The sequence below is a fragment of the Halyomorpha halys genome, unplaced genomic scaffold, assembly GCF_000696795.3.
Source record: "Halyomorpha halys isolate HHAL.00 unplaced genomic scaffold, Hhal_1.1 Scaffold1419.1, whole genome shotgun sequence".
NCBI lineage: Eukaryota > Metazoa > Arthropoda > Insecta > Hemiptera > Pentatomidae > Halyomorpha > Halyomorpha halys.
In genome coordinates, this window is record NW_027105014.1 from 199,326 (window position 1) to 227,256 (window position 27,931).

The following is a 27,931-nucleotide window of genomic DNA, read 5'->3' on the forward strand; positions in this document are numbered from 1 at the left end:
AAAAGTGTATGAATTCAACAAAATAACTAACGTTGTATTTTTATTACCCAGGAGGATATAGATCATCCTCATTTAATGTAATCGTATGTTTACTACTGAATACACTGTTTCCCCCTTAGAACTTGCTAATTTTCAAATTCATCCTCCCCTCTCCCATATCAGACGAACTCGTAATTGAGTATTACCACCAACAGAGAACTTTTAAAAAATTAACGTAGGTCCATTTTTTTTGGAATATTTTTTAAATAGGTATTTGTAGAGGCACGTGTGGACTAAATTACCCTTACACCGAGGGACAACCAATATCATGGGCAGTCTGTCCTCAGGGACATCTTACAATGACAAGATATAATTACAGCGTTTAAACCCTGCCCTGTCGAACAGGGCTGCTGGAACACACAATATAGCCGCCGCTCCACATCAAAGGGGCCATTTCCTTCGGCGATGTAATCCTACACCGCAGCACCTAGCCCTCCCCAGAGTTGCCCGCTACAAACTATTATCTTATATATAACCATTAAGGTCAAAGATTAAATGTTAATAGAGATAAACTTCATAAAAAATAGATTAAAATTAGAAAATAATAAGAATATTTGATTAAAAAATTTGTCAAACAGCACGAGGAGAGGAGGAAAGAAGTTTCCTCAAAAATTTCATTCCAATTTTTGATTACTACAATGAAAAAAAGTTAATAGTTAAAATTAATAACTGCCTACCATTGGAGTGAATAAAAAATAACGACTGTTTCAAAACATAGAGATATGGAACTTCATATCTTTATCTACAGCACTAAAAAACATAAAGAGTATGATTTACAGTAGAGTGATTTTGGTAAAATATTAGCCCTTATACCTCATAGAACTGTTTAAATAGTTCCAGAGATACAGTTTTTCAAAAAGTAACTTCATATTTTCAAATAAAGAAATATTTTATGAATTTATTTTGGCAAATACCATGGAAATACTACTTCCACGAATGTCTAGTCTATTAGTCTCTCAAATGAGTACTAGGTACTAACAGGCGTAGAAGCCGTTTCCATGATATTCACAAAATGTTGATATCTCGTAATCATGAGTTAATAGTTTACCGTGGATTATATAAAGTGGTTAGGGATGCGGTCAGTGAAGTCAAGACATGTGGCAGATCTGCATCTGTCGCCCTAATAGTACAATAGCCGGGAAGAAAAAAAGGTAGTTATTTCAACCCAATTTTTGATTACTTTAATGAAAACTACGTATAATTACTAGTCCAAATTGATGAGTCTGCCAAGTATAGGTAGGGGGATTAAAAAATGGCAGCTGCTTCAAAACCTCAAAAAACATCAATTTTTCATTCGGAGCTCTATATCTTAAAAACTTCCAACAACACTAAAGTCTAAAAGAACATTATTTAAAAGAGATTAAATTTGCTGAAATATGGGCCCTAACAGAGCTATTTACGTCCAATAGTTATGTTGGATATAGCTTTTTAAAAAGCAGCATTTCTTAAAAATCTACTGAAAGATCAGTAGTTAGTGAATCTATTTTGAGAAATCTATATCTCAGGAACTATGAGACGTACAGATGTATATTAGCACTCAAATTAAAGCTAGTTTAACGTACTATAAAGTAGTTTATGATCTTTACCTCTGTAGGTTTGTCCGAACAATTATATATCAATTTATTTTAGCAAATATCATGATAACTACGATGATAAACGTATTAAACTACTTCATAGCCCATTAAACTAGATTTTAAGTGTTAACAGACATTTGTACTTCAAATGGTTTATGAGATATAGATTTTTCAAAATAAATTCACTAACCACTGATCTTTCAGTACGTTCTGTACAACATTTTTATGAAATATTGCTTTTTAAAAAGTTATATCTCGAGAACTATTGAACGTAATTAGCTCTATTATGGCTTACAGTTTAGCAAATTTACTCTACTTTAAATGATATTCTCTTAGATTTTCTATTGTTGTTGGTAGTTTTAAAGATATAGAGCTCCGAATGAAAAATTAATTATTTTAATGTTTGTAAAAATCCGCCATTTTTTATTCCCCCTACGTATACTTGGCAGACAACAATTTTGACTAGTAATTATACATAGTTTTCATTAAAGTAAACAAAAATTGGGGTGAAATAACTGACTTTTTTCTCCTCTTGGGCTCTTGAACTATATGTTGTTATTTCGTTATTCGGAAAAAAAACTCTAGGTCTATGAAAAACGTACACCTAAATTAATGCTAGATGAATGCTAACGTTATAACGATGTTGATAACGTTTATCTTCTTAGTAGTTTTTAGCGTTCAGCAAAAAAAATATGTATTCGTGCCGACGTTTCGACCTGAGAAAAAAGAGATAATAACCATCATTCAGAGAAACATAAAATTAAAAAGAAGTAATTAACTAACAAATTTGGAAATATACATAAAATGTATCAATGTAACAATGAACTGAAAATAAAATATATTTCATTAATAACCAAGGAATTAGACATTATCAGATTGATAACAATGAAAGATGAAATATAATATTATATAGGTTGCTGACCGCACCCCTCCCCCTCTCGACCATCTTCTCCACTTATATTAATACTACAACTATCTACACCTCCTTAAAAAATATTGAATACACGTGGAACACACACAATGTACGACAAATATACACCACCCATTTGAAAAACAACAGAATAATCAACCATTATCAATTAAAAAAATGGTCGGTTGCCTGCAATAAATTAGAGAGATCTTTCCCGTCTGTTTTATACACTTTGATAAAGAGCTAACACAAACCAGACGAAAAAAAAAAAAACAATCATTGAGAGGCAGTTGACCAAAATAACTGGATAAGAATGAAAAGTCCCAGTCCGATAACTTACTTCCGTTATTTCACTCTGAAGGTTATATGTCTCGTTTGCGTCCCTAAGATAAAGCTCCATCTTTTTTGTCTTTTTTTTTTTTAGTTTTGTCCCTTTTATGTTTGAAAACACAATTCCGAGATGATGTATTCTGCTGCTGGCCCAACCTCCGCGAAAGAGGTATAAAGCATGGATAATAAACAACCTGTTTATTGCACCTCTATGAAATAGACTGCTGTTCTTCGCGTAATCGTTCATACGTGGCTCATAACCCCGCTTAGAACGTTAGATATCAAAGTTTATAAGTAGTTAAAGCACCAAACTGTTTAAAAAATAACACGAACTGGTTATCTAAACGTATATCTATTCATAACCCATTCACTTAAAACATAAATACATAGATAAACCCGTTAACATTTAGATGAAAGATAGAATACAGAATAATTAACTAAGTTTAAACATAGAAACAATAATCATAAGCTATTGTTTGGTCAGTTGACTCCTAAAGATTATTTTAGGTTTTGAACCTTACATGAGTACAGTAGAGTATACATGAGTATAGATTCATAAAATCTAGGTCATAAAACATACAACTGTAAATGTTATTAAAAAAATAGTTAAAAACTACCACACGTATCACGAAAAAATATTTTTGGCGGTCCTAAATCTCTTGATGATTATCTAATTAAAATAATCAAGTAACGGATTAGGTCTTTCTAGGTCAACCATCTGCCCTGGTTGCATATGGACTTCGTAGCACTTCAGACCGACAAATGGAGCCCAAAGAACAACTGGCTCTGTGGTTAACCGTACCATACCACTTTACCGAATTACTGCGTTATGCTACTCATTTAAGGCATTAATGTTCTATAATTTGCTGTATAGTAACTTTTTCGCTAGGATCAAGATGAGAAATCAAAAGAAATAAATATTTCGTGATTCGTTTCTTTTTTAAACTTGTTAGTTTCTTGGTAACCGTTTTAGGACCAGCATAAACGCGTTTCAGTGTTAATTGTACCCAAATATAGTACTAACTATATCTCAGGTTTTGGCATTTTTTAAAAATTAATTTATTGACATTGATAATTGCACATAAAATATAACAAGTAAATTTGAAGCAAGATCATACCATTATGATACAGGCATGTAGAGAAACTACCTATTGGAAGCACTCTAAAATCATTTTTACACTATTAAGGTCTCGAAGCCATCTTCTTTTCAGACGCCTCGGAGGATTGTCAGGAATGAAAGAGGAAGCAAGTTTGGAAACTAATAGGTTTGGGTGGCTAAAGAGCTTATAATTGAAGGATTGATATCTGGTTCAAGCTAGATCGGTTACATAAAGTCTTTATGGATGATTTTATTTGTGAAAAATAAGGCGCAATGAGGATTTCACGAAGGTATAGTGGAGCCCCAAAGCTCAACTCCGTATGTCCAGATAGGCCTTATTATTGTCATGTAGATCAGTCTTTTGTAATGAATTGGAAGTTTAGACCGTTTATCTAGGAAGTGCTGCAATAGTCGAAATCGACGTGGTTTCCTGTCTTTTCATTCTTGTGTAAGGATTCCAAGTTAGTCGTTTGTCCAGATGTAGTCCAAGGTGGCGGATCTGTTTTAAAGGGGTAACAGCAACATTATTAAAGTATACTGTAGGGCAGTCGGCAGGTTTACGACGAAGAGTAAAAGTGATTTGATGGGATTTATTTTTATCCTCAAATTTCGGCACCATTCTTCGAGGGTTGTGATATGGGACTGGAGAGATTGGGATGCAATCATATGGTTATTATAAATTGCGTTATCGGCATACGTGGTGAGGATAGTGTTAGGATGTCAACTGTATATACTGTGTTGAGGATAGACCGAGGATACTACCTTGAGGAATACTAGCGGACTTAGAATAGAGAGATGAACAGAAACCATTGTGGTTTTCCTGGAATGACAAAATTTGAAACAAAAATTAGTCTTTTGGTTTCAACGGATTACAGTGTACGATGCACTACTTAACTGAATTAAGAAGTTATGATACTCATTCGAAGCAAAATTTAATGTTGTTCAAATCTTTACTTAATTATATTAATTGATTAATTATTAAGAATTTCAGGACGGTTAGAAATATGTTTTCGTGATATGTGTGGCTGAAACTAATTTTTAATATAATTTGCAGATATATTTTATGATCTAGAATCAGTAAGTGTATCTTAGGGCAGCGGTTCCAAAAGTGGGTGCCACAATCTGATGTCACTTTCTCAAAATATTAAAAAAAATTAAAATAGCAAATATACAGTGCGTTCCAGCATTGACTTCACAATTTTTTCTCAGTTCCCTAAATACTCAACATTTCTAAGGATAATTTTGGCGACATTTTTAAATATTTTTAGCTCGAAAAGATACCCAAAAAGAGTGCCATAAACAAAATGTTTGGAAAAGCAACCTAAGGGTGGTCCTAACAAGCTAACATTAGAAAAGAATTAAATCGAAATTTCGGATTTTTTTAAATATTTAGGATACTACTGAGATCATAAATTTCGATGATTTTTTGATATTTCTATAAAATTTAATGATACTACACATAAAATATATTACATCATTGGTTAAATGGTAAAATTAGGTCACTACATGATCTTTCACTTTCATCGCTTTCATTTATTACACATAAAATAGGAACGACCATACCTGGCGTTCATGAGAGGCATATTTCATGTTGAGATGCGCGCATGATATTATCAAGCCTCACAAGGCTTAGAGTAACACATTTTAATATTACCGTGGCATGGCTGATACAAGAACTAAATTTAACGCAACTTAGAAACCCTCTGAATTTTTTTGTAATTTTAGTAAATAATATATATATTTAATGTTTCTCAAAGACTGTATTATTTTTGCAAATATAACCGTTACTTTCCTTTCTCATTTTTATTAGATTATGAACTCAGTAAAGTATATATAATATATTTCATGTATTATATATGTATGAAGTACTAATTTTATTTTAATGAAGCGTACAAAAAGAATCTCTATAAGTACTTAGTATTTATATTTATTTCCAAGGTTTGGCTCTATTATTTTTCTTTATAAAATCCGTTTATAATAAACTATTTGCAATAGTTTTGACCAATGTGCAATACTTGGCTTCTTTAATCTCCATTTCATCGGCATTACAACATTCATTACATGTAATCTTACGTTTATTTTGATTTCCCTGTTCTCTCAGGAAAGTTAGGTAGCTCTAACCAGACTTGCCTAACGGTTTTAAAGGTTTTTCAGTAAACATTAAATGTCCCAGCAGCAACAGAAATTTTATCCTCGCAGCAGATGGTATAGGTAATAGATGATTGTAAGATAATAGGCAAATTGTAAGATATGTTATGGATTGTAATTTTAGTTGGTGATAGTTAAAAAAAAATTATTCTTGTGTATATATTTTTTTTTTGTGGTTAGTTATATTTTAGTAGGTATTTTTTTAATGGTTGCTTTTCATATGTTTTACTTATATTTGTTCTTTTACCTACTCAGCCAACCCACACCGTATACCCCTATCTATAACAGAGGTTATTAAATAAATAAAAATATTATAAGATAATATGGAGAAGTTAAATTGAAAAACTGAAACAACTATTTTTTAGTCTTTAAATCGTAGTGAGCTAAAAAATGTTCAACGTTTGTACAGTAAAATTTAGGAACAAGAGAAAAAAATTTCCAGTCAATGATAGAAGTCTATTTTCATAGTCGTCCAAGACGCACCATCAACCACGACCTTCAATGACATTTAACGGCTCAAATACATCCCGGCAAAAATTAGAAAGTTCAGCTAAATGCTAACTTTATTTATTCATCTACGGGACAATTATTAAAAACGTTTAGGAAATATTTGGTAAGTTACCAAAATAAATATAAAAAAAAAAAGTGGGCGAGAGCTATACATTTGTTAGAACATTGTACTAACAATGTAATGTTAGCTATAACTATTTTTTGTTGAAAAACCAAGAAACACCAGTGTCAGTCTGCGTATTTAATCTACATGACCAAAATTTAGGTATATAAGTAAAACATTAAAGGAGTTTATTACAGGTTGATTTGAAATACAATTCAATTTTCAAATATTTTTTTTATACGGTTGGCCCTACAGATCTTTGCCGCCAGCCTTTTTCCACACCTGCCTGCCTTGTAAACTGCTTTCCAATTTTCTTCATTCTTTCGCATCTTTGTTGATTCTGCCTATCCATCTGGTTTTTAACCTCCCACGTGATCTCTTTCCAACAATAAAAGCATTCTAGGAGGCGACCTGACGGATTGCTTCGAGCCATAGGTCCGCCCATCTTAACCTCCTTGCCTACATATCATGATATATTGACCGACCAGCCTGCAAGCAGTTCACTGTTAGTTCTTCTCCATTCTGCAGATAGGTCATGTTATTGTACGGAGGACTTTTCTTTTACATTTTCCGATTCTTCTTTCTAGGGTACCTGTTAGAGTAGAGCCCAGGCCTGTTTAAATTGTTATTCATTAATAGATGGTTCATTATACGATTCTATAAATCATTATGTTCTATTAAAGCAAGTCTAACAATAATCTTAAGCATCTAAATTCATCACATATTGTTGCTTTTATTAAATAGAGGGACATCTGAAAAACAAGTTTTTATTTTATTTAGGATTCCAAAAATAGTACCGTAGACTGTGGTGGCTTTCTTTACTAAGGTCGTCCTACAGACTTTCCTAACATCTATGGGATATCTCAAACAAATAACATTTTTTTGTCAATGTGCCAACAGTCAAGTAAAGCAATGACATTAACAATTGTAAATAACCTGGTTTAGTAAGAAATTACATATGTGTTACACAATAGTTTCAACAATAACATCAATTGGAGAATAGAATAAACGCTGAAATATGTGGCCAGTAAAGAAATTAAGGTGTACATAATAAAAGTGGCATAAAAAACCTCAGCTCTTTGAGGGTATAAATTATAAAAAAAGTGAATTGTCATCGACCAAAATCATTACGATTAAAAATATTAGATAAAAATCAACTGCATTGCATATCAATTTCGAATAAATTTTGATTGATCTATTGCTACAAAAATTGGCATATCAGGGTTTCTGGAGGTGCGAATAACGAATATCAACTTTGATCCTGCAAAGAATAGAACAGTTTAACTGAATATAACCAAGCCCTGTACAATATGATTGTAACTATAGTACAAGAACCGGGAAGAAAAAACAGCAGTTATCTCAACTCAATTTTTGATTACTTTAATGAAAACAATGTATAATTACTAGTCAAAATTGATGAGTCTGCCAAGTATAGGAAGGGGGAATGAAAAATGGCGGCTGTTTCAAAACATTAATTTTTCATTCGGAGCTCTATATCTTAAAAACTACCAACAACACAATCTAAGAGTAACATTATTTAAAGAAGAGTAAATTTGCTAAAATATTAGCCCTAAAAGAGCTATTTAAGTCCAATAGTTCTCGAGATATAGCTTTTAAAAACCAAAATTTCTTTAAAATCTTCTGAAAGATTAGTAGTTAGCTAATTTATTTTGAGAAAACTATATCTCAGGAACTATGAGACGTACAGATGTCTATTACCACTCAAATTAAAGCTAGTTTAATGAACTATAAATAAGTTTCTGACCTTTACCTTCGTAGGAATAGTAGTTTTTATAATATTTGCTAAAATAAATTGATTTATAGTTGTTCGGACAATAAGTTTGATTTATGAAAAATTTCGTTTCAGAAACCATTGGACATACAGATGTTTGCCAGCGCTCAAATTAAAGTTAATTAAATCTACTACAAAATAGTTAATTATGTTTAACTTTGTAGGAGTTGTAGTTTTTATGATATTTGACAAAATAAACTCACAAAATGTTAATTTATAGTTGTTCGGATAATAAGTTTGATTTATGAAAAACTTCATTTAGAAACCATTGGACGTACAGATGTTTGCCAGCGCTCAAATTAAAGCAAGTTAAATTTACTACAAAATAGTTAATTATGTTTATTTTTGTAGGAGTAGTAGTTTTTATGATATTTGACAAAATAATAATTTATAGTTGTTCGTATAAAATGTTGGATTTTTGAAAAAATATAGCTCTAAATTCATAAGACGCACTATATCTGCCAACACTCAAAATAAAGGAAATTTAACTTACTATAAAGTAGTTTATGAAACTTATCTTCGTAGGGGTAGTAGTTTTATGATATTCATATGAATATAAATTTGGCAAATGTAAATTTGTCCGAACACCTGTAAATTAATTTATTTTAGCAACTTTCATGCAAAATATTACACCTAGGAAGATAACCAATAAAATACATTATAGCTCATTAAACTAGCTTTAATTTGAGTGCTAATAGACATCTGTACATCAAATGGTTATTGAGATATAAATTTTTCAAAATAACTTTAGGAACTGATCTTTCAGTACATCCCATTCAACATTTTTATGAAATGTTGCTTTGTAAAAAGGTGTATCTCGAAAACTATTTAACGTAAATAACTCTATTAGGGCTAATACTTTAGCACATTTGCTCTTCTTTAAATGACATTCTCTTAGGTTTTCTTTTGTTGTTCCTACTTTTTGAGATATAGAGCTCCGAATGAAAAATTAGTTTTTTTGTCATTTTGAAACAGCCGCCATTTTTTATTCTCCAATACCTATACTTGGCACTCATGAATTTTGACTAGTAATTATACATAGTTTTCATTAAAGTAATCAAACATTGGGGTGATATAACTGCCTTTTTTCTCCTCTTGGGCTCTTGTACCATTAGGGGAAATGGGCCACACTCGGCTGTCTCCATTTTTCCATTCCCTCCTGAAGTTAATTATAAAATTCTTTCATAGTTTATATTGATACACTTTTTACTACTCTTAACAATTCAAAATGGATAATTATTTCAAATAAACGAAGTTAGAGGAAGAGTTCAGGTATTTAAGTACTGATAAACTATTTCCATGAGGATAAGACTAGTTGATCAAAAAGATCATTTAGTTTTACATTGATATACCGAGTTTATTCAAGACAGTTTGAACCGTTTTTGAGAAAATCGAATATATATAAAGTGGCACTTCCGGTAAGTCGATATTATCGACATACCATGTGCCGAGTACATTTCCACTACTTTTACGAAAAATACACTCAAGGTTCTCTCTTTAAGGAAAATTACTAATTTTTTGACTGAAAGATATAGGTATAAATTCTAAATCTGTTTAGTCCAAAAACTAATTGAAAAGTTGTAATTTTCCTAAAAGAGAGAACCTTAAGTGTATTTTTCGTAAAAGTAGTGGAAATGTACTTGGCACCTCTGTGAAGTAAGTCATTGATAAGGTAATTAAAAATATATTTATATAGGTAAATGTATATTTTCAAGACATTTTTATGCTTTTAATTTATTTAAATTTTTTAGTTTTATTTACCTATTTATGGGATATTTAATACGGGGAAGTATTGGGATCCTGAAAAATTTCAAATCCGAGTTTTTGACAGAAATACACGTTTTTAGGTTCCCTGGTCCCAAATAACCAAGTCTCACAAAAAAGCCTCTATGTGTGGGACTACCCTAGCGGAAAAAAGGAAAAGTCATTCGAAATTACATATTTAAGGTTTGTGTATCCCCGATAAGATCGACTTACCGAAAGTGCCACTTAATATACATTCGATTTTCTCAAAAACGGTTCAAACTGTTTTGAATTAACTCGGTATATCAATGTAAAACTAAATGATCTTTTAGATCAGCTAGCTAGGGTCTTACCGTCGTGAAAATAGTTTGTAAATTTCTGGAAATGAAGTTAAAACAAAACCACTGTGAAGTAATTGATGGCTTACTTCAGAAAAATCTAAAATAAATCCAGGTAAAAATAAACAAAATATATATATTATCTTAAAAAAAAAAATATTACAAGTTTTTATTAAACATGACTTTGTTAATAGTTTATTAATAGTTATTCAGAGTAAATATTGGTTTGTTTGGGATAGCAACAGGAACAGCTTCTGCACAAGCTACCAATACCTGTCCAACTTTGATTGATAAATCGTTATCTCACGCTACATGTACTAACAAAATAACAGATAAAGCCACAACTAGCTTCCAACTGACCAGTAAATCAACAATTCCTTTTCATGTCAGAATCCGTTGGATAATTAAATGAAAAGGGTAAAGTTCAATAAAGGAATAGTTAAAATTATCTATTGATGAACGAAAAACGTTTGATGTTGCCGCAATAAAGAGATAATGTCGAAGATCGTAATCCTCATTAGGTTGCTATCTATCTAAACAAGTTAATCCTTTGTTTTCAACGCCCTCTTTGGCGAGATATAAACCTAAGAATAACGGTAACAACTGTAGATAGATAAAAAAAATATCATTCTATCTGAAATCTGTTTTCGAGAATTTTGGATATAATTTATTCATGGTTATAATAGTGTTTCCCGAAGTGAAGTGCAAAAAGAGTTAAATACTTCACCGATATTTATACATAGTACAACAAGAAGTTGTTTTGTTCGATAACTATCATGAAAAAATAATAACCACAACTTCGCTACTTGTTAGTATTGTATATGTATGATCTACAAGTAAAATGTTAACATATTTTAACGTACGTACGTGTTTATATCAACGAATAAAACCATTTAACATGGATTCATTAATTTTCAATATTTTTTGGGAAATATCCGTTCAGAGGCTTATGTTATGTTTACAATCATACCACTCATGATATTGTAATAATTCTGTAATGTATTAAATTCACTAGTTGTCTTCAATATATACACTTTATAGATAAAGTTAAAAAAAAAAAATGTTTTGATGACGAAATTTAGCAATCCGTTTCCGATGGCAAATGATTTTAATTCCTATATAGGCCAAGACATAAAAAATCCGAGGTTTCTTTAGACATATGCAATTATATATATTTTACACTTGAAGGTTTTTCAAATAATTATATACTATATTTTTGTGAAAACTCCTTCCTATTAATATCTTTATTTCATACATTCTTTCATCAACGTTTCGAGGCTCTTCTCCCATTTTCAAGATCAGAAATCGGAAATAATTTTACTATCTAACAAAATCAGCACAGTTTTTAAAGCGTGAATATTGCTTTCAAAATAAAAACTTGTCACTTTTTTTATCGATGTTTCCAGAAAATGGTTCAAAGACACCGTACGTTTTGGAAACACTGGGTTAAGAAATAGGAATATATTCACAGCAAAATAGAAAGGCTTGATAAAAAATAAAATCAGTATAACTTATGTTAATATTTTTCTATTTTCATATTAGAAATGTTTCTTTTATGTTCCAGGTTCGTTGTAGAACACAGTATCGCTCCAGTTTTTCATTTTCGAAATATAATAGGTGCAATTTATTTGGAAAAATATATATTTGCGTATCGAACTGTTGAAACAAATATAGTATATAAAGGAATCACTAGTCGTTCAGAAATACTCGTTAAAACAGAAAGTGAGAAAACTAACGTATCTTAAACTGACACTATGATACATATGGTATATTACTTCCTTCCATTAAAAATGGTGTAAGTAAAAAATACTTAATCTCTTTGTGATATATATTGTAAATATATATGTTTATATAAGGTATAGTGTAACTAATTTTCTTTAAAAAATATTCTTATGGTATTATTGAGCCCAATATAATTTAAATGAGTTTTTACAAGAGAAAAGACATAAAGATAAGTCGTAAAAAAGTATGACAAAGCAAGTAATAAACATAAAAGATTTAAATAGAAAGGAAATAAAGTAGTTTTCATTGTTACAAGCTGTAACTCAAAAATCGTATTTTTTTTTTAAATCAAAATTTCTAAAGAATTCTTAAGAAAAAGGTATCCTCTCTGTTTAAAGAGAACGACTTCCTGTAGCCTTTGATGCTGAAAAACAGTAGACCATTGTTCAAAAGGTCATCCATAGCACATAACTTCCTCTGTATACTACCATACCAGTCATTAAAATATAACTTCATGAAAACTAAAACCAGTAAATTAACACTACAGGGAATATAACTTCATTACATGAATAATTCTTTTATAAACAATAACCAATATACTGCTAACTACCTCAGAAATATAATGGAGCTGTTGTAACTAAACATTCGCTTATAAATTCAATATTTAATGAATTTCTAATTTCATAAAACTAAAAAAATATATTTTAAAGAATGTTATTGATTATGTGAATAGTATAAAAAAAAAAACCTTTTAATAGTGTTTTCATCAATACTTTTTTTTTTAAAATCTAGTTCATACAAACAAAACCATATAATTGTAACAGCTATTGCCCACTTATTCAGTAGTTTAAAGTCCTTAAAACATCTTTCAAAATATTAACTTTTTTTAATATCAATGCAACATATTATTCACAGTTCATAAAACATCGAGAGAGATATGAGAGACTGTACAGACCAGATAGTAGATGTGCAAACATAACAGGAATATCATTTAAAAATACTAAATTCTACCAAATAAAATTAGCAGCATAGATTAAATTGTTTCTGACTGGTGGGTTTATGTCTCCAATACAAATATAAGGTTTTATATGGAAAGAATATCTGTTCTGAATTTGAGCATATAATTAAATAGCTAACTTATCAACTTATACTCGATAAGCTAGAAATTTAGATCAAACAATAGTAAGGATATATTTTAATGTTCAATATCTGAGATGGATATTTCCACTGAGGATTAATACATTATGTAAACTTGAAATACAGTTGGTACAGAAGCCCAATGCTAGGATCTCAGCTCTGAAACTACACACTAAATCCCAGAAAGTATAATATTTCAATAAATTTCTAATATAACAAGAACAATTAGATATAATATTGTAATAAATCCAATATAGTAATATTTAATGCATTATAATTGATAAATTGAATTTTCTATGATAATGAATAAAGATAATCACTTTCATTTAAATGTAACCAGTAATGGTCCACTATACAGTTCATTATTCTCCTTTACACCTTTATATTACAAAACAACCAAATGGTGATTTTAAACAGGATATATACATTGGTTCTATAAACTATTTTTTTTTTTTAAACATAAAATAAAACTGTCATGCAAAAAGTACCTTATATGTTTTATTTGGCGAAGAAATCACACTGAAGGTTGTTACAAAATTTCTAGATGAGTAGATGAAATGATAACGAACATTGGAATCTTGAACATTTCAAAATCACATAAACAATACTATCACAATCACGGATTAATATGAAATTACTATAAAAGTAAGTCGGCATAAGCTTGTGCCTTCTCCTTTATGAACCTGGCCTGTTCTGTTCCACTTTGGGGAAGGGGTAATGATCGATTAATCTATATCGATATAAATTAGAACAGGAAGAAAAAATTTAGCAATCATCAATATTGAAATGTTTTACTAATTTAACCCATGTTAAGCGCATAAAATTCATTTTTAAAATATCTTTCAACAATAAAGAGGTGCTTTCCGTAGCTAATATTAATAAAAAATAAACAAATATCGATATACTGGATTCAGAGCTATCTGTAGCATTTTACCTGCACTTGTTGATATCCTGTGGTCATAAATGTCATAATTATATTATGTATCACAGTTGAAAATACAAAACAAATAAAAGCGTTATTTCTTTCTCAATAGTGGACTCCTTTTTATAACTCTCTGGTGCAAATAACAGAAATAAATCCAAAGCTGACTTACAATTTTAATTATAAATTAAATATCTTATCAAATTGGTACATCATTCTAAAAATAATGCACACACATAAAATTATGAAACTTTTTTGTTTGATAATAAGAGGATGAATGAGTAGGAGCTAGTTTTCAATATCTGCCATCTATTTTGATCTTTGAAATTTGAGACATGATGAGTCTGATAACAGCCATCAGTTCCATTATTTAAAAAAAATTAAGAGTAAAATAAGTCTTTAAAAAAAAACAACTATGCGAATGAATGTATGAATAGTATTCTTGCTGAAAACTTAAAAATATGTAGGTTATACAAAAAACAAAATACAAGTTTTTACGATATTAATTTCTAGTCAGTGAATGTTCAAAGGAGCATCATGAATTTGATATTAAACTATTAAAATGCTATGGAAATTAAACATGAAAATATTTGTTTTAAAAATTATTTATAATAGATTCTTAATAGTAAAATTATATATATATATTTTTTATAATGATATAAGACTCCATTAATATGCACTTGGTATCTGAAAAATGATAACTTTGAAGTTTTAAAATGTTTTTTAATTACAATGTTTTACCTTAAACCAGGTGTCCCTTAACACAATTTAATACTAACATTATTCCTTTAAAAACATAAATTTCTATTAAAAAGCTTATGAAACTAGGCTTATAGAATCTAATGAAGCAAAAAACTTCACATTTACAATAAATGTCAGATACTCTATTTTAGAATTGAGTGCTTCAAATCTTCTTGCACATTGTGTTACTACTAAAACACTTACAGATGTCGCATGTACCTTCCTCAAATTAAATCAGGAAACAGTAAATAGAACAAAAATAATTATTAACTACATTCAGAAATACAAGTGATTAATCTGAGCGAACCCTTCCTTATCATTATTACCTGATGCAAAGGCATAAGCTTATAAATATTATGAGAGCAAACATGCATGATTAAAATTCATACATTAAATGGTAAAGATGCCTACTATACAATCTTACAGTATTTTTAGGAGAGAGGGGATATGGTTAAGCATGGGTTCCAACAACTTAATTTATTTCCAGACTAATATCAAATGTTTGTTTTAGGGTTAACTCTGCTGAACCAATATTCTCGAGTTTAAACCTATTTTGTATGGCATGCCAGAATTTTAATCAAGGTCATTCATAATGTGTCCAATAAATATTTTTTTACAATTCAGAATTGAATGAAAAAAAAAAAATCCTAATTAATATAGCTGATCAATAACACTTTTCTTGATACATGTAAACCAGTTTTAAGATTTGAGTATGTTGGATACAAATCTTCTAGAAAGTAACTTTTTATCTCATCAAGTACTACCCTGAATTTGAGATTAATCTTGCCTCGTGTTAATGGTATGTGAAAACTGCAACAACCGTTTTCAATCATACTTTTCTCTTAAACTCTTCTTTAACAATTCTGTCAATTGTTAAAATCACTTATGTATAAATAAACTACTTACAATACTTCCTTTGTATCCTTCTTTTCTGATGCAGCCAAATCTATCAATATCAGCGTTTTCTTATATAAAAGTTTGATATTTTACAGTTCAGCCTTTAATGTAGATTTCAATAATTTCTTGTATGGCTGAGCAAGTTAATGGGATTTTCAAATCCAATTGGCCATATAGGGAAAATATAAGTCTATATAGGTCAGATTTAGCATCTTAGAAAAGATATCAATCTTATTTTGCAGTGTAAAAAGAATGAAACTTATTATCTTCAAAGAAATATTTTGGGTGGTGATCAAAAATATACTAAATAATAGCACAAATTATTTATTAAATTCTGACATTTAGCTCCATATTTCAGGAAATATTATTTATTTATGAATAGAATATGGTCCGGGTGCGGTAAAAAAACTCAAATAGTAAATGATTATACTATTTTTATTGAGCCAACATTTCACCCCACGTTGCAGGGCTAAAAAAGATACAAACACTTGACATAGTGAAAAAAAAAGAAAAAACTTATTATTTACTTCATAATAAAATAATTATTTTCCACTTGTTTTTTCTTTTTTTTGTAACTATGTCAAGTGTTTCTATCTTTTTTAGCTCTGGCGAAGCCCAGCAACGTGGGGTGAAACGTTGGCTCAATAAAAATAGTATAATCATTTACTATTTGAGTTTTTTTGACCGCACTCGGACCATATTCCGTTCATCTATACACATGGTCAATCAATAATCTGCCATTATTTATTTATATCTTTGTTACAATATTGTTCATGTACCATCTATTGTGATGAGTAAAATGTTTCATCCATTTATGTTTTTCTTTAATGACTTTAATTTGTAAGAATTTTTAATATTGATAACATTCTTTTTATTTTCTTAATACACCTACCATATTATTATACAGCTGTTCTCAAAGTAGGACCAACAGCACCTTAGGTTGCTGTAAGTACACTACAAAATGTTTGAATAATTAAGTTAGATGAAAAATTAAAGTATTACATAAAAAAAAAAAAACTAATACCAGTTTTATACCATAAGATGTTATAGTTTATTTATTTCTGTGGTTTATTATTTCAGTCATAAAAAAGAAAGAGAAACTATAATAGAAATGCACTGGTTTTTTTTTTTAAATAATTTCACTGTACCCTCAGACAGAACCACTGTTGTTAATCATATGATATGATGTTGCAGTAAATGAAATGTTTATCATATTTCCGATGTTTATTTCTTTATTACATTAGTGTCATACTTTTCATTGCAATAAAGATGACCTCCTAAGCGGATAATGATAAAAAAAACAGGAATAATAAATTAAAAAGAAAAGAAATAATTTATTTATTTTTTTAGATTCTAGAAGTAACAAAAAACTGAGTTTCAATGTAAAACTTTATCTTTCACAATTCATGTATAAAAATATATTTTACATTCAGTTGAATTTTACCTACTTATTTTAGTCTGATTCATTTATAAATTTTGTAAAATAAACAAAGGGAATGACCAATACGATTAGAAAAAAATAATTTAACACCACCACAAAAAAGAAAACTTTTTAAAGATAATTTTAAATTTGAATATGAACAGTATGAGCCAAGGAGAGGGAGGGTTCTAGAACAATAAAACCTGACATAACCTCTTGGACAGTTATAACCTTATAGTATACATCAATATAGTCCAACAACATTGGATTGAAAATACAATTTTCAAGATGGTGAATGTGACCAAAGGAATACTTGTAAAATGGTAAGCATTATTCTTCATTTGTATTCTAACAAATAATCCAAATCTTGTGGTATTTCGAATTGTTTATACAATGTTTCCTCTTCCATACCAAACTTACTTTTACACCAAGATATAAAAGTAAATATATTATCAGTCTGATTATTCGCAAGATCAATGGTGGACTGAAATCAGATAATAAAAATTTAGTTCCATTCAATTCATTCAGTAGAATTACTTTTTTTAATACCTTAATATCCTTTTTCATTTGTTCAAATGCTTCAGGGTCAGAGTCCTTGTATGCCTTTATTTTTGTTAGCAATGTTTCATTTTCTTCACGAAGTTCCTTGTTTGTTTTTAAAACATCATCCCTTTCGGAACATTCATCTCTGCCAACCTAAAAATTTATCTTTCTCAGATCAACAAAGAAATTGAAAACAATATAAGTACTAGATTAATTACTTAGGTTACTTGCGTATTAGACCATTTGGAAAATTTATCCTGTTGAGGAATATTACCTGACACATAAAGTGGTTTGTACCAAGGTGAATTTAATTTAATTTACACATTTCTCAAGTAATGGGAGTCTGTGATCCAACTGAAGCAGGAATAGGATAGGATATGGCCCACAACAACTGAAATATAGTCCAGATGATCTAACACATTAGTACCTTACTTGTTTATGCTTATGTCATACTTTAGCTTCCTGAAAAGTCTGTTCACATTTTTTAAGCATTTTGTTTGAGGATTCTATTTTCTCTTCGATCTCCTCAAGTTTTCTTTTCTTTGTATGAGTTGCTTTACTAAAATTGCAAAAAAATCAACATTAGTATAATTAAAATTTCATTCTGATTTAATATTTAGTAGTTTTATAAATTACATCCCTTGTTTCTTAACCATTTTAGGGCTTAACCATAAGTAAAAGATGCAAATATTAATGATCAAACCTCGGGAATGCCCAGAAGTATATGGATGTCCCAATTTTTTCAGAATCCACTAAACCATCATCAACTAAAGTCTGTACCACATCTTTAACTGATTGTACAATTATTCCTTTCTCTTTTGGCGCAAGCTTTTCCAGTTCCTGAAATATTGAGTTTTAAGTTACATTGCCATTTAATGTAAACCTTCATGGAATATCAGTATTACTATTGAATAGATGTCTTTCATTTATACTACACACTTTAAGTTGAAAAAAATCCTTCTTTTCATAAAATAGTTGAAGCATCCTTTGTTTCTTCTCCTCCATGCTAAGCCCTTTTTTCTTAGACATAGTAACAGTTCAAACCTGGAATATATTTTAAATTTTAACTGTGAAATGATTATTTCAATTTTTTGTTCATATGAAATTTATGTTTCAGTGATCCTGCAATGAAAGAATTCCTTATCCATTTAGATGAAACCAATGCATTAGGACAAAAGTTCATTATTCAGGATCTAGATGAAACACATGTATTTATATGCCCTGAAGTTTTGGATACTCTCACCTCAAGAATTGATGATTTAATGGACAAAATAAGTTTTCCACCTACAGAAAAATAGATTTTAAGTGAATTTGTTATTATATGGGCCAGTTTTAATGTTTAATGTATATTGTTACCTATCTCTTTATATATGTAATTAGACAATATTTTGTTTAACTTGAATATTTCTTTACCTTTCTTTAACCTATCACTAGAAGAGAGTAACCTGCCAATGTTTTAAATAGATAACCTCTTATCAAGTTCTAGAGCCAAAAACTCCAGGACTGCCAACATGGCCTGATATAATGTAGAATATTTTATTGTGCAAAACAAAATTTATTTTATTTTTAAATGTGGTTATGTAAAATCAACTTTGAGTATTTTTTAGGATATCATGTTTCATATGTTTCCATGAAGTAAGATATAAAGAAATTACTAAAACTAAAGCTTATCAACTATTTATTTTTTGATATATAAGAAGATGGTCATGGTTGCAGTCAAAAGTGAAACAAAAATAGTTTACAACTATTTTTGTTTCACTTTTGATCGCAACCATGACCAACTTCTTTTGTATCAATTTTTACGGTCAACTATATATACATATATTTATTTTTTGGTTTACTTAGTGAGAAATGATGTAGGGAAGTCAATGATTTCTATCACTGTTTGTAGAAATGGCACCAGTCTAATCTTTGACATCCTGGGAATTAGATTTAAAAATGATTTGTTAAAGAAAACTCTTTTTAAATCAATAGTTTAAAAAGTTTTTCGTTTTGATGACTTCACATTTATTGAGACTATGTGCCAACTCACACATTCTGTTCTGAATTATTGTTAAATATATTTTGTTTGTTTTATACCATTTGTATTTTTTAAAAAGTGTTTCGGAGCAGTATTGGTCTTTCTGATTGTATTAATTGGAATATTTTAAAATGTTTTCTCTCTTGTTTAAAATATTAATAATTAATTTTGAAATTACATTTGATATGTGAATATTTATTGGAAAAGCGTTAATATGCCTATACTCTGGCGACGTAAGACAATTTATTAAAAAAAAATCTAAATGTTGCAGCAGTAGTTGTAAATAGTATTCACAAAAATTGAACAATCCTTAAAGCTGAAAACTAACATTTTAAATACTTTTCATTCTTTAATTTGAATATAAAAAGCTGTTCAATTTTTTTTTTCTAAATAAATATGTCTCCCTGTTTTCAATTTTTATTTTTCAAGAGTTTCAAAATAATTTTCATTCCTAAAATCAGTATTTATTGAATTTATTTTGAGAAAACTATATTTCAGAAACCAATCGAGGTTGAGATGTCTATTAGCACTCAAATTAAAGCTAGTTTAATGTTCTATAAAGTAATTTATGACTTTTATCTTAGTAGTTTTCATGATATTCAACAAATAAATTCACAAAATATATTTTTTCTTAAATCAAATTTTTTGTTTGAACTATTAGCAATCAACATTTTGTGAATTTAGTTTGCTGATTGTCATGAAAACTACTACTCCTATGAAGATGAACATTATAAACTTCTTTTTATTGCGTTCAACTAACTTTAATTTGAGTGCTAATAAACATCTGTACGTCGAATAGTATTTGAGATTTAGATTTCTCAAAATAATTACACTGACTACCGATTTTTCTGTACATACTTATTGGAATGTTCCAATTTAAAAAGCTATATCTCTCGAACTATTAAACGAAAAATATGTCTATTACAGCACATATTTTAGTAAATTTACTATTCTTTGAATTATGTTCTTTTAGGTTTTCTAGTGTTGTTGATAATTTTAAAGATATAGAGCTCTGATTGAATTTTTTTTTTTAACTTTTTGAAACTGCCCCCATTTTGTATTCCCACTTACACTTGGCAGACTCATCAATTTTGACTAGTAATTATACAGTTTTCATTAAAGTAATCAAAAATTGGGGTGAAATAACTGCCTTTTTTCTCCTCTTGGGCTATTGTACTATCAACACCGGGTACCTGTTGTCCACTGGTCTCTATTCAGTATATTCAGATCAGCCCTCCTAAGAGGAATCCCCCATTCACTACACAGTAACACGCTTCCTAGCAAATAGGTACTCCGAAAGGAACCTACTTCAAACTACGAAAATTGTTGTAAATAATCTTATTGAAAGATTTTAAGTTATAAATTAAAAAAAAATACCAATAGCTTTTCTCTGAAGATATTTGTATACATATATTTATTTATATATTTTTCTAGAGATGAATGAAAAAAAGAAAAATTTAAATATTTCTGTTATTGTTACAAATATAAATATCATACTTTTAAAATTTACATTGGGGGAAATTTTGTTGCTACTATTGTTGATATGACACTGTCTGTCATTGAAAAAATGTTTACTTAATTTTTTTAGGTTATTATGCTACGGAGTTTCCCAAACTTTTAACGTCTGTGTATACCTTTCTATAATTTTCATTATATTGAGTATTCTCATTAAAAAAAAAAATACAAATAGGTACATAACAATTTTCAATTTAAATAAAAGAATAGTTAACAAAGAAGAAAATCTATTCATGATAAAATATACAGCTAAACTAAAAAGCTATATAATAAATTTCATTATTTTCTCTTTGTTGCTACTTTAATTGGGTTTAGAAATTCTAAACTTCAGTCAACAGTGAGTGACGGAGATAAAAAATATTTTTTATAAAAATAATCAAATTTATTGAAGTATTACCAAAACTTTTCATTTTATAAAAAATCAAACAAAAGCTAGAAATAAAACTGGAGTGCTTTAATGGACCAATGTCTAGATACTGGGGATTTTTGTTTATATACAGTTGTCTGAATCATAAAATGGGAGCATGCCTTGAACTACAATGCCCAACGACCCAATGATTATAGAACTAAATATGCATTATACTAATTATGTATAGAAAACAAATAATAAAAACCTTGTTGCACCAGGCCCAATCATAATCTGGTGCAGTGTACAAAACTTTGTTTGTAGCCCTGGGAAAATGCATACCAGACTTTAGAAAACACTGTTATGCTCAAATATGTTAGCTTATGAACACTATTTAGTGATGTTTATACTGCTAAAATTTTCATGAGTGGCCCCTGGCTCCAGATTCTCCAGTCAGTTGAGAAATACTATCAAAAACTATTGGGAAATTTTAGGCCTTGTTTTTCCCTTAAATATTACTGGTTTCAAAAATGTTTTTAAGATGGTTATAAAATATAAGTATTAACAAGGTAGGGATGGTTATATTTATAAGCAACTAGAATATTGGTCCTGGCTCTATTAGTGGATGCTTTAATTAATTACATATTGAACCTTCTCCCTGTTATTTTCAAAACGCAGTAGGTTATTTGATTTACGTTGACTGTCTTTTCAATGCTTAAATTGAAACATGTCACTTTTTCTCATCCAAATACATGTAGATTTATTCCTCAGAGATTGTTGCCTTATTCAAATTGGGACTTTTCAGCAGGTCAGTCATCATGCTTTATTAGTCTCAGTGAATTGATGTTACTTTGTCAGAAAACACAATAGTCATAAATTTAAAGGCAAGTCAAAGGTAGATGGTCTGGATTTGGTCAAAGAAAAACTCAAATAGTAGTAGCACTACTTATTGTGAGCCAACAAGGCTTACAAGAATAAAAATATACAAAAACTTTAATGTTGTAAACTTAGATAAACAACAAATGAAACATTTAAAAGGTGTACAGTCAAACTTAAAATTAAATAAGAATAATTAAAGGTATTTGACAATTAATGAAAATGGAAATAACAAGAGATAAAGAAATATAAAATACTTTCAGACTAAAGGTCAGTGCGAAAGTGAACGGCTGACAGAAAGTTTAAGAGAAATAGTGGGGATTGGTGGTTAGAAATACGTTACATTTGAAAATAATTTTAATGTAAACAGTATAAGAAAATTAAAGAAAATATTAAAAATAGGCAAACATTTTTTTTTTTTTTATAATTTCTTCCCCTGTATTATGTATATTATCAATGTAATGTTTGCCTGTTTTTAATATTTTCTTTAATTATTTAATGCTGTTTACTTTAAAATTATTTTCAAATATAACATATTTTTAACCATCTATCCCTACTACTTCTCTTACACTCCCTGTCAAACAGTTCACTTTCGCACTGACCTGCAGTCTGAAAGGTATGTTTCCTATCTTGTTCATTATCTTCCTTTATTCTTAATTTTACTGTTATTTCCATTTTTCCATCTTTAGTGTGTTCCACTGTATTTTATATTTCTTTCCTATCTGTTGTTATTTGTGTTTTCATTAATTGTCTAATACCTTTTATTATTCTTATTTAATTTTATGTTTCATTGTACATCTTTTTAATTTTTCATTTACTTTGTCCATCTATGTTTATAACATTTTAGCGTACGTATCTTTTTTGCCCTGATGAAGGCCTGTAACGTGGGGCAAAACATTGGCTCATAATAAATAGTGTTACAACTGTTTGAGTTTTTCTTTGACTGCACCCGGACCATCTTCCTTTTATTATCTCACACGGTCAATCATAGATCTCTAATTAAAGGTTAGTATATTTTATATTGAAAAAGATTTTCAATAAGTGAGTGAACCATATTAATTACTTTTTTTAAGTATAATTTCACTTTCATTTACTATATAAAAAATAGACAGGTTGCCAGTTTATGTTAATTTGATTATGTTCCTCATTTAGAAAATATAAAAAATAACAGCCCCATAAAAGGCAGAACATTGTTATTTAAAAATTTTAAGAAGGGGTATAAACATGTATCCAATGATTGAGAAATTTGACTGAATTATAAAATTTTATCCAGACATATCTTAAAACAGTGTATTCACTAAGAGAAACATTGTAATAAATAACCTCCAGAACTTCCAAGTTATTTAATAATAATAATAATCTCTTCAGCCATTATTTTGTTTTTCATAAAAAGTTAATGAGAGAACACCTTGTTTGAATAAATAAGACTGAAAACTACTTCCAGGATCACTCCATTCAACTTCAAATGGAGTATGTTACAATCTTAGTGGTAACTTCTGTGATTTTTTTAAATTGGTGTGATTGTGAAGCTCCCCTTTAGGAGGATTTATGGCTAGTTCCCATATAACTCATACAGTCAACTAATTTCCTAATCAACTACCTAACCTGTTATTAACACCCATTGTCAAGGTCTTCTAGTATAGAGTACCTCACATATCCTATTGTTTATAAATAAACAATTCAGGCATTGTTTATACTACTACTAATAAAAATTTTTGGTCAATAAATATAGTATAGTGAACATTTACGATATCGAATGTTAAAGTATGTTTCAAAAGTATTGATATGTAAAACATTTTTTTTTACTGCTCATTATCTTACCAAAAAAAATACATAAATACCGGTACAAATGACTTATAATTTTGTTTAGTGTTTCCTCACAACCAAAGGTAGGAAAGCAGTAGTGTAATTTGTATTAATGTAGCAAATTAAAAAAAAAAAAGTGTCAGAAACCAAAATTTTCATTGGCATTATAAGAGCATATTTAAGGAACAAATTTGGTTCTGTGTCGGTCGGTTGTAGTCAAAGTTGTGTTCGGGTATGGTTGTTCTTACTGTTAATCCGATCATAGTGAAATTTGTAGAGATTGTGCAGGTTAGTACCTTTTTGGTCCTTTATCAATTTTTCAGATTTCATCATTTAGCTTTGCTCATGTTGTTCATCACCTTTTCCTCGGAACATTTATAATTTGATTATTCTGATAAAAAACATAATTCAAAAAGTCTGATTTGGTGGAAACTTGGAAGAACGTTTGGGATTAGTATAAAATGCGCGTAATATCGATTCAATCAGATTTCGTCTTCAACTTTCACTTAGGCATGCTAGAACTCCTTTTACTGGAGGTTAATACAGCTACCTTTTAACGTCTCGTACCGTAAATTCTATTCTCAATAGAAAAATCATTAAAATATAATCAATAACGTAAACAATACAAATATAAGGAAATTTAAACAAAGGAAAATTTATAGAAAAAACATAAAATAAGGTGATAAAAAAGGAAAAAAATATATAAATGCTGAGGAAGCTATTCTGAGCATCCGCCTACTGAAGAGGCAGATAAAGCCGCTCCTATGTCACAACTTTTAGACATATAGTAAAAACTAAATAGAGGACATGTTTGTATTTATATGTGCTTAATTTAAATCCTCATACTTACAAATTCTTTTGAATCTTTAAATAAAATTTCTCTCGAATTTTGCTGCTCCAATCAAGTGCTTGGTCTGCCTATGCGCAAATAAGTCAGCAGTGACAAATGGAATTACTATGTTAACATTTAAATAATTGTAATTACTTACTTGATTATCAATTTAGGATGCTACTATGTACTTTATGATTTATCTCTTTTTTTCATTTTCATTTATACTGAAATCGATTATAACAGTTATCGATATACGATATTATCGATATACTTCCAAACATCTTCTGGCGCCCTTAGTTGAAGTTCAGTGAGGAATTAAATCCCAGCATTAAAAAAAAAAAAAAAAAAAAAAAAAAGGTATGAGTAGAAGTGAATGTGAGTTGAGTCTATATTTGATTTCTTTTTTCAAATATATCATAATATCATACTTAATAGAGTTCCAAGTCTTCATATATTATACTAATGTATGAATTTTCTCATAAGATACACCAATTTATTTGGAGATACACCAAACAATGAGCTTTTCAAAAAATATATATTTTTTATTGTTTACTAGTAATATCAATTAATATTGAATTGAAAAAATCAAAGAGTAATAGACAATCAATGATTGTTTAAGTTATAATTTTTTTATTGTTCTTAGAATATCTTATTATTATTTAACAAGTAAGTAAATTACTCATATATGAATTTAAATGAATCAACTTTCTTTTAACTAATGAATTTTTTATTTTTTTATCCTTGATTGTTTATTTGTTATTGATTGAATAAAATATAAGAGTTTCAATTATTATTTATGAATGAAAGCCAAATTTTTGTTTATCATTTATTATAGTATTTTTAATTTAAAAATTATATCCAAATATAAAATATGATGTAGAGAAGTCTGTTGTAACTTGATCATAGAGTGGATCACCCTTCAGGTTCTTGACAGATACTGTTATTTATGCGATAGAATTGTGCTAGGACAAAGTTTACTGAGTAGAAAGTAAGCAACTGGGAGAGTTGTCTGTATGCAATTGTTTTAGAGTAAAACAGAAACAATTTTTTTTTTAGTTCAGATCGTTACAACTTTTGGTTTTACGATATGTGATGTATCTATTTGAATCACTCCTTATTACTGGATAGTTTGTTATGTCATATTTCAGTTTTAAACATAATCTATAGTGTTTAGGAGGTTCAATTTAGAAACATGCACTATTTTATACTTTGGATCAAACCAACCTGCACCACTGATTAATGATATAAATGTATAAATAGTAATATAATAATATAATGGCAATTTAATAAATGAAAAGAAAGAAAAATTCAAAATTGAGAAGGGAGAATATATTTATGTAAGATTTAGCAAAAGAACTGGGTCATCAGTGAACTAGGTTGGTAAGTATTATTTCCAAAGATCAACATCATTCTGAATAGCGATTCACATTTCAGTTCTACAAGCAAATTGGTAGTGACAGTCAATTTTTGAAAGATTCTGCAGAAATATTTGGAGTTGTACTAAAACTCCAAATTCCAATAGAATAAAGGGGATTGATTAAAGCTGATGGACTAAGGCTTTTAGCCTTAATGTTAAGTGATTTATTTAATTAATTTTTAGTAAAATTTAATTTGCTTACCTGATTTTTCTATTGCTTATTAATTTGAAATAATAAATTTTGTATTGTAGCTTCACATATCAATATACATTTAAGTATATATGCACATACAAATCTCTGTGTGTACATTCATATATCATATATGTAAGTAGGTAATGGGGTATTTATCTAATTTTAAGAGAGTGTGTAAACTACCTTGTATTCTGGTTTATACTCTCTAAGAAATAAAGTTTGATTATGCTATTTCCTGCACTTCTGGAATTGGCTGCACAGATGATTATTGGGTCATGATGATTATTTTGTACTTTGAATCATATTCGCTGTTCCAACTTCTATTTAAAAATAAAATTACAACGTAATGCAAAAGAATTTCTCTATATTTCACTCAATGTATATTATATTCATTACTTTATGTTATTCAATTAAAGCTTTTATCTGTTTAAGTTTATTATATATAACATATCTATAACATTTCTATTCAATGACTCGGATATTGTAAGGGTGATCAAATTGAAACGGCTTCGGTGGGCAGGCCATGTATTAAGAATAAGCCAGGATCAGATTCCTAGGATGATCCTGGGTGAAAGGATATAGGGGACGAGGAGAGTAGGAAGACCCCAGCTTCGATGGATCGATGGAGTGGCAGCGGATGCCAGGTCTATCTTGGGAATTCACAATTGGAGAGCAGCCGCAACTTCGTCCGCCAGTCCTCTCTAATGGTATAAGAGTTGTAGTGCCACAGATGATGATCATTGCTAAATTTCAGATAATGTTTAAGAAGCATTATTATAAATAGGGTAAAAAAAATACTTTGTTTTTAATGACATAAAAAAACGAGCAAGTTTATGAATTTTTTTTATTTTTCCATTCTTACATAAGAGCAAGTTTTACACAGAAATAAAAACATAAAGTATTCATATCTACAATCAGCCATCAATTTTTTTTATCATTATTAAATTGACGCTTGTAG

General features: G+C 29.1%; 2 protein-coding genes and 1 long non-coding RNA gene across 7 annotated transcripts in view; 1 reads left to right on the forward strand and 2 right to left on the reverse strand.

Moving 5' to 3' along the window:
• LOC136795768 (uncharacterized) overlaps nt 1-14,134 on the reverse strand; it is a 143,276-nt gene extending 129,142 nt beyond the window's left edge. The window contains exon 1 of the long non-coding RNA XR_010843437.1: nt 13,934-14,134. This is a non-coding gene — a long non-coding RNA (uncharacterized lncRNA). The remainder of the gene's footprint in view (nt 1-13,933) is intronic.
• Nucleotides 14,135-17,315: 3,181 nt separating this feature from the next.
• On the reverse strand, nt 17,316-24,848 carry LOC106689632 (meiotic nuclear division protein 1 homolog). 5 transcript variants are annotated; one of them, XM_014434714.3, is made up of 7 exons: nt 19,382-19,459; nt 19,212-19,252; nt 18,908-19,012; nt 18,672-18,808; nt 18,422-18,527; nt 17,975-18,121; nt 17,316-17,909 (listed from the first exon to the last, which is right to left on the reverse strand). In XM_014434714.3, the coding sequence occupies exons 3-7, from the start codon at nt 18,995-18,997 to the stop codon at nt 17,763-17,765; spliced, it is 627 nt and encodes a 208-aa protein (XP_014290200.1). In that variant the 5' UTR covers nt 18,998-19,012; nt 19,212-19,252; nt 19,382-19,459; the 3' UTR covers nt 17,316-17,762. The 5 variants fall into 5 exon arrangements, with proteins under 5 accessions (XP_014290200.1, XP_014290201.1, XP_014290203.1 ...); XM_014434715.3 differs by having other exon boundaries at nt 19,325-19,405; XM_014434717.2 differs by having other exon boundaries at nt 19,329-19,392.
• Tfb5 (transcription factor B5) lies at nt 17,609-19,370 on the forward strand. Its single transcript, XM_014434720.2, has 2 exons — nt 17,609-17,748; nt 19,086-19,370. Exons 1-2 carry the CDS (start codon nt 17,714-17,716, stop codon nt 19,264-19,266), a joined length of 216 nt encoding a protein of 71 aa, XP_014290206.1. The 5' UTR covers nt 17,609-17,713; the 3' UTR covers nt 19,267-19,370.
• Nucleotides 24,849-27,931: the final 3,083 nt, after the last annotated feature.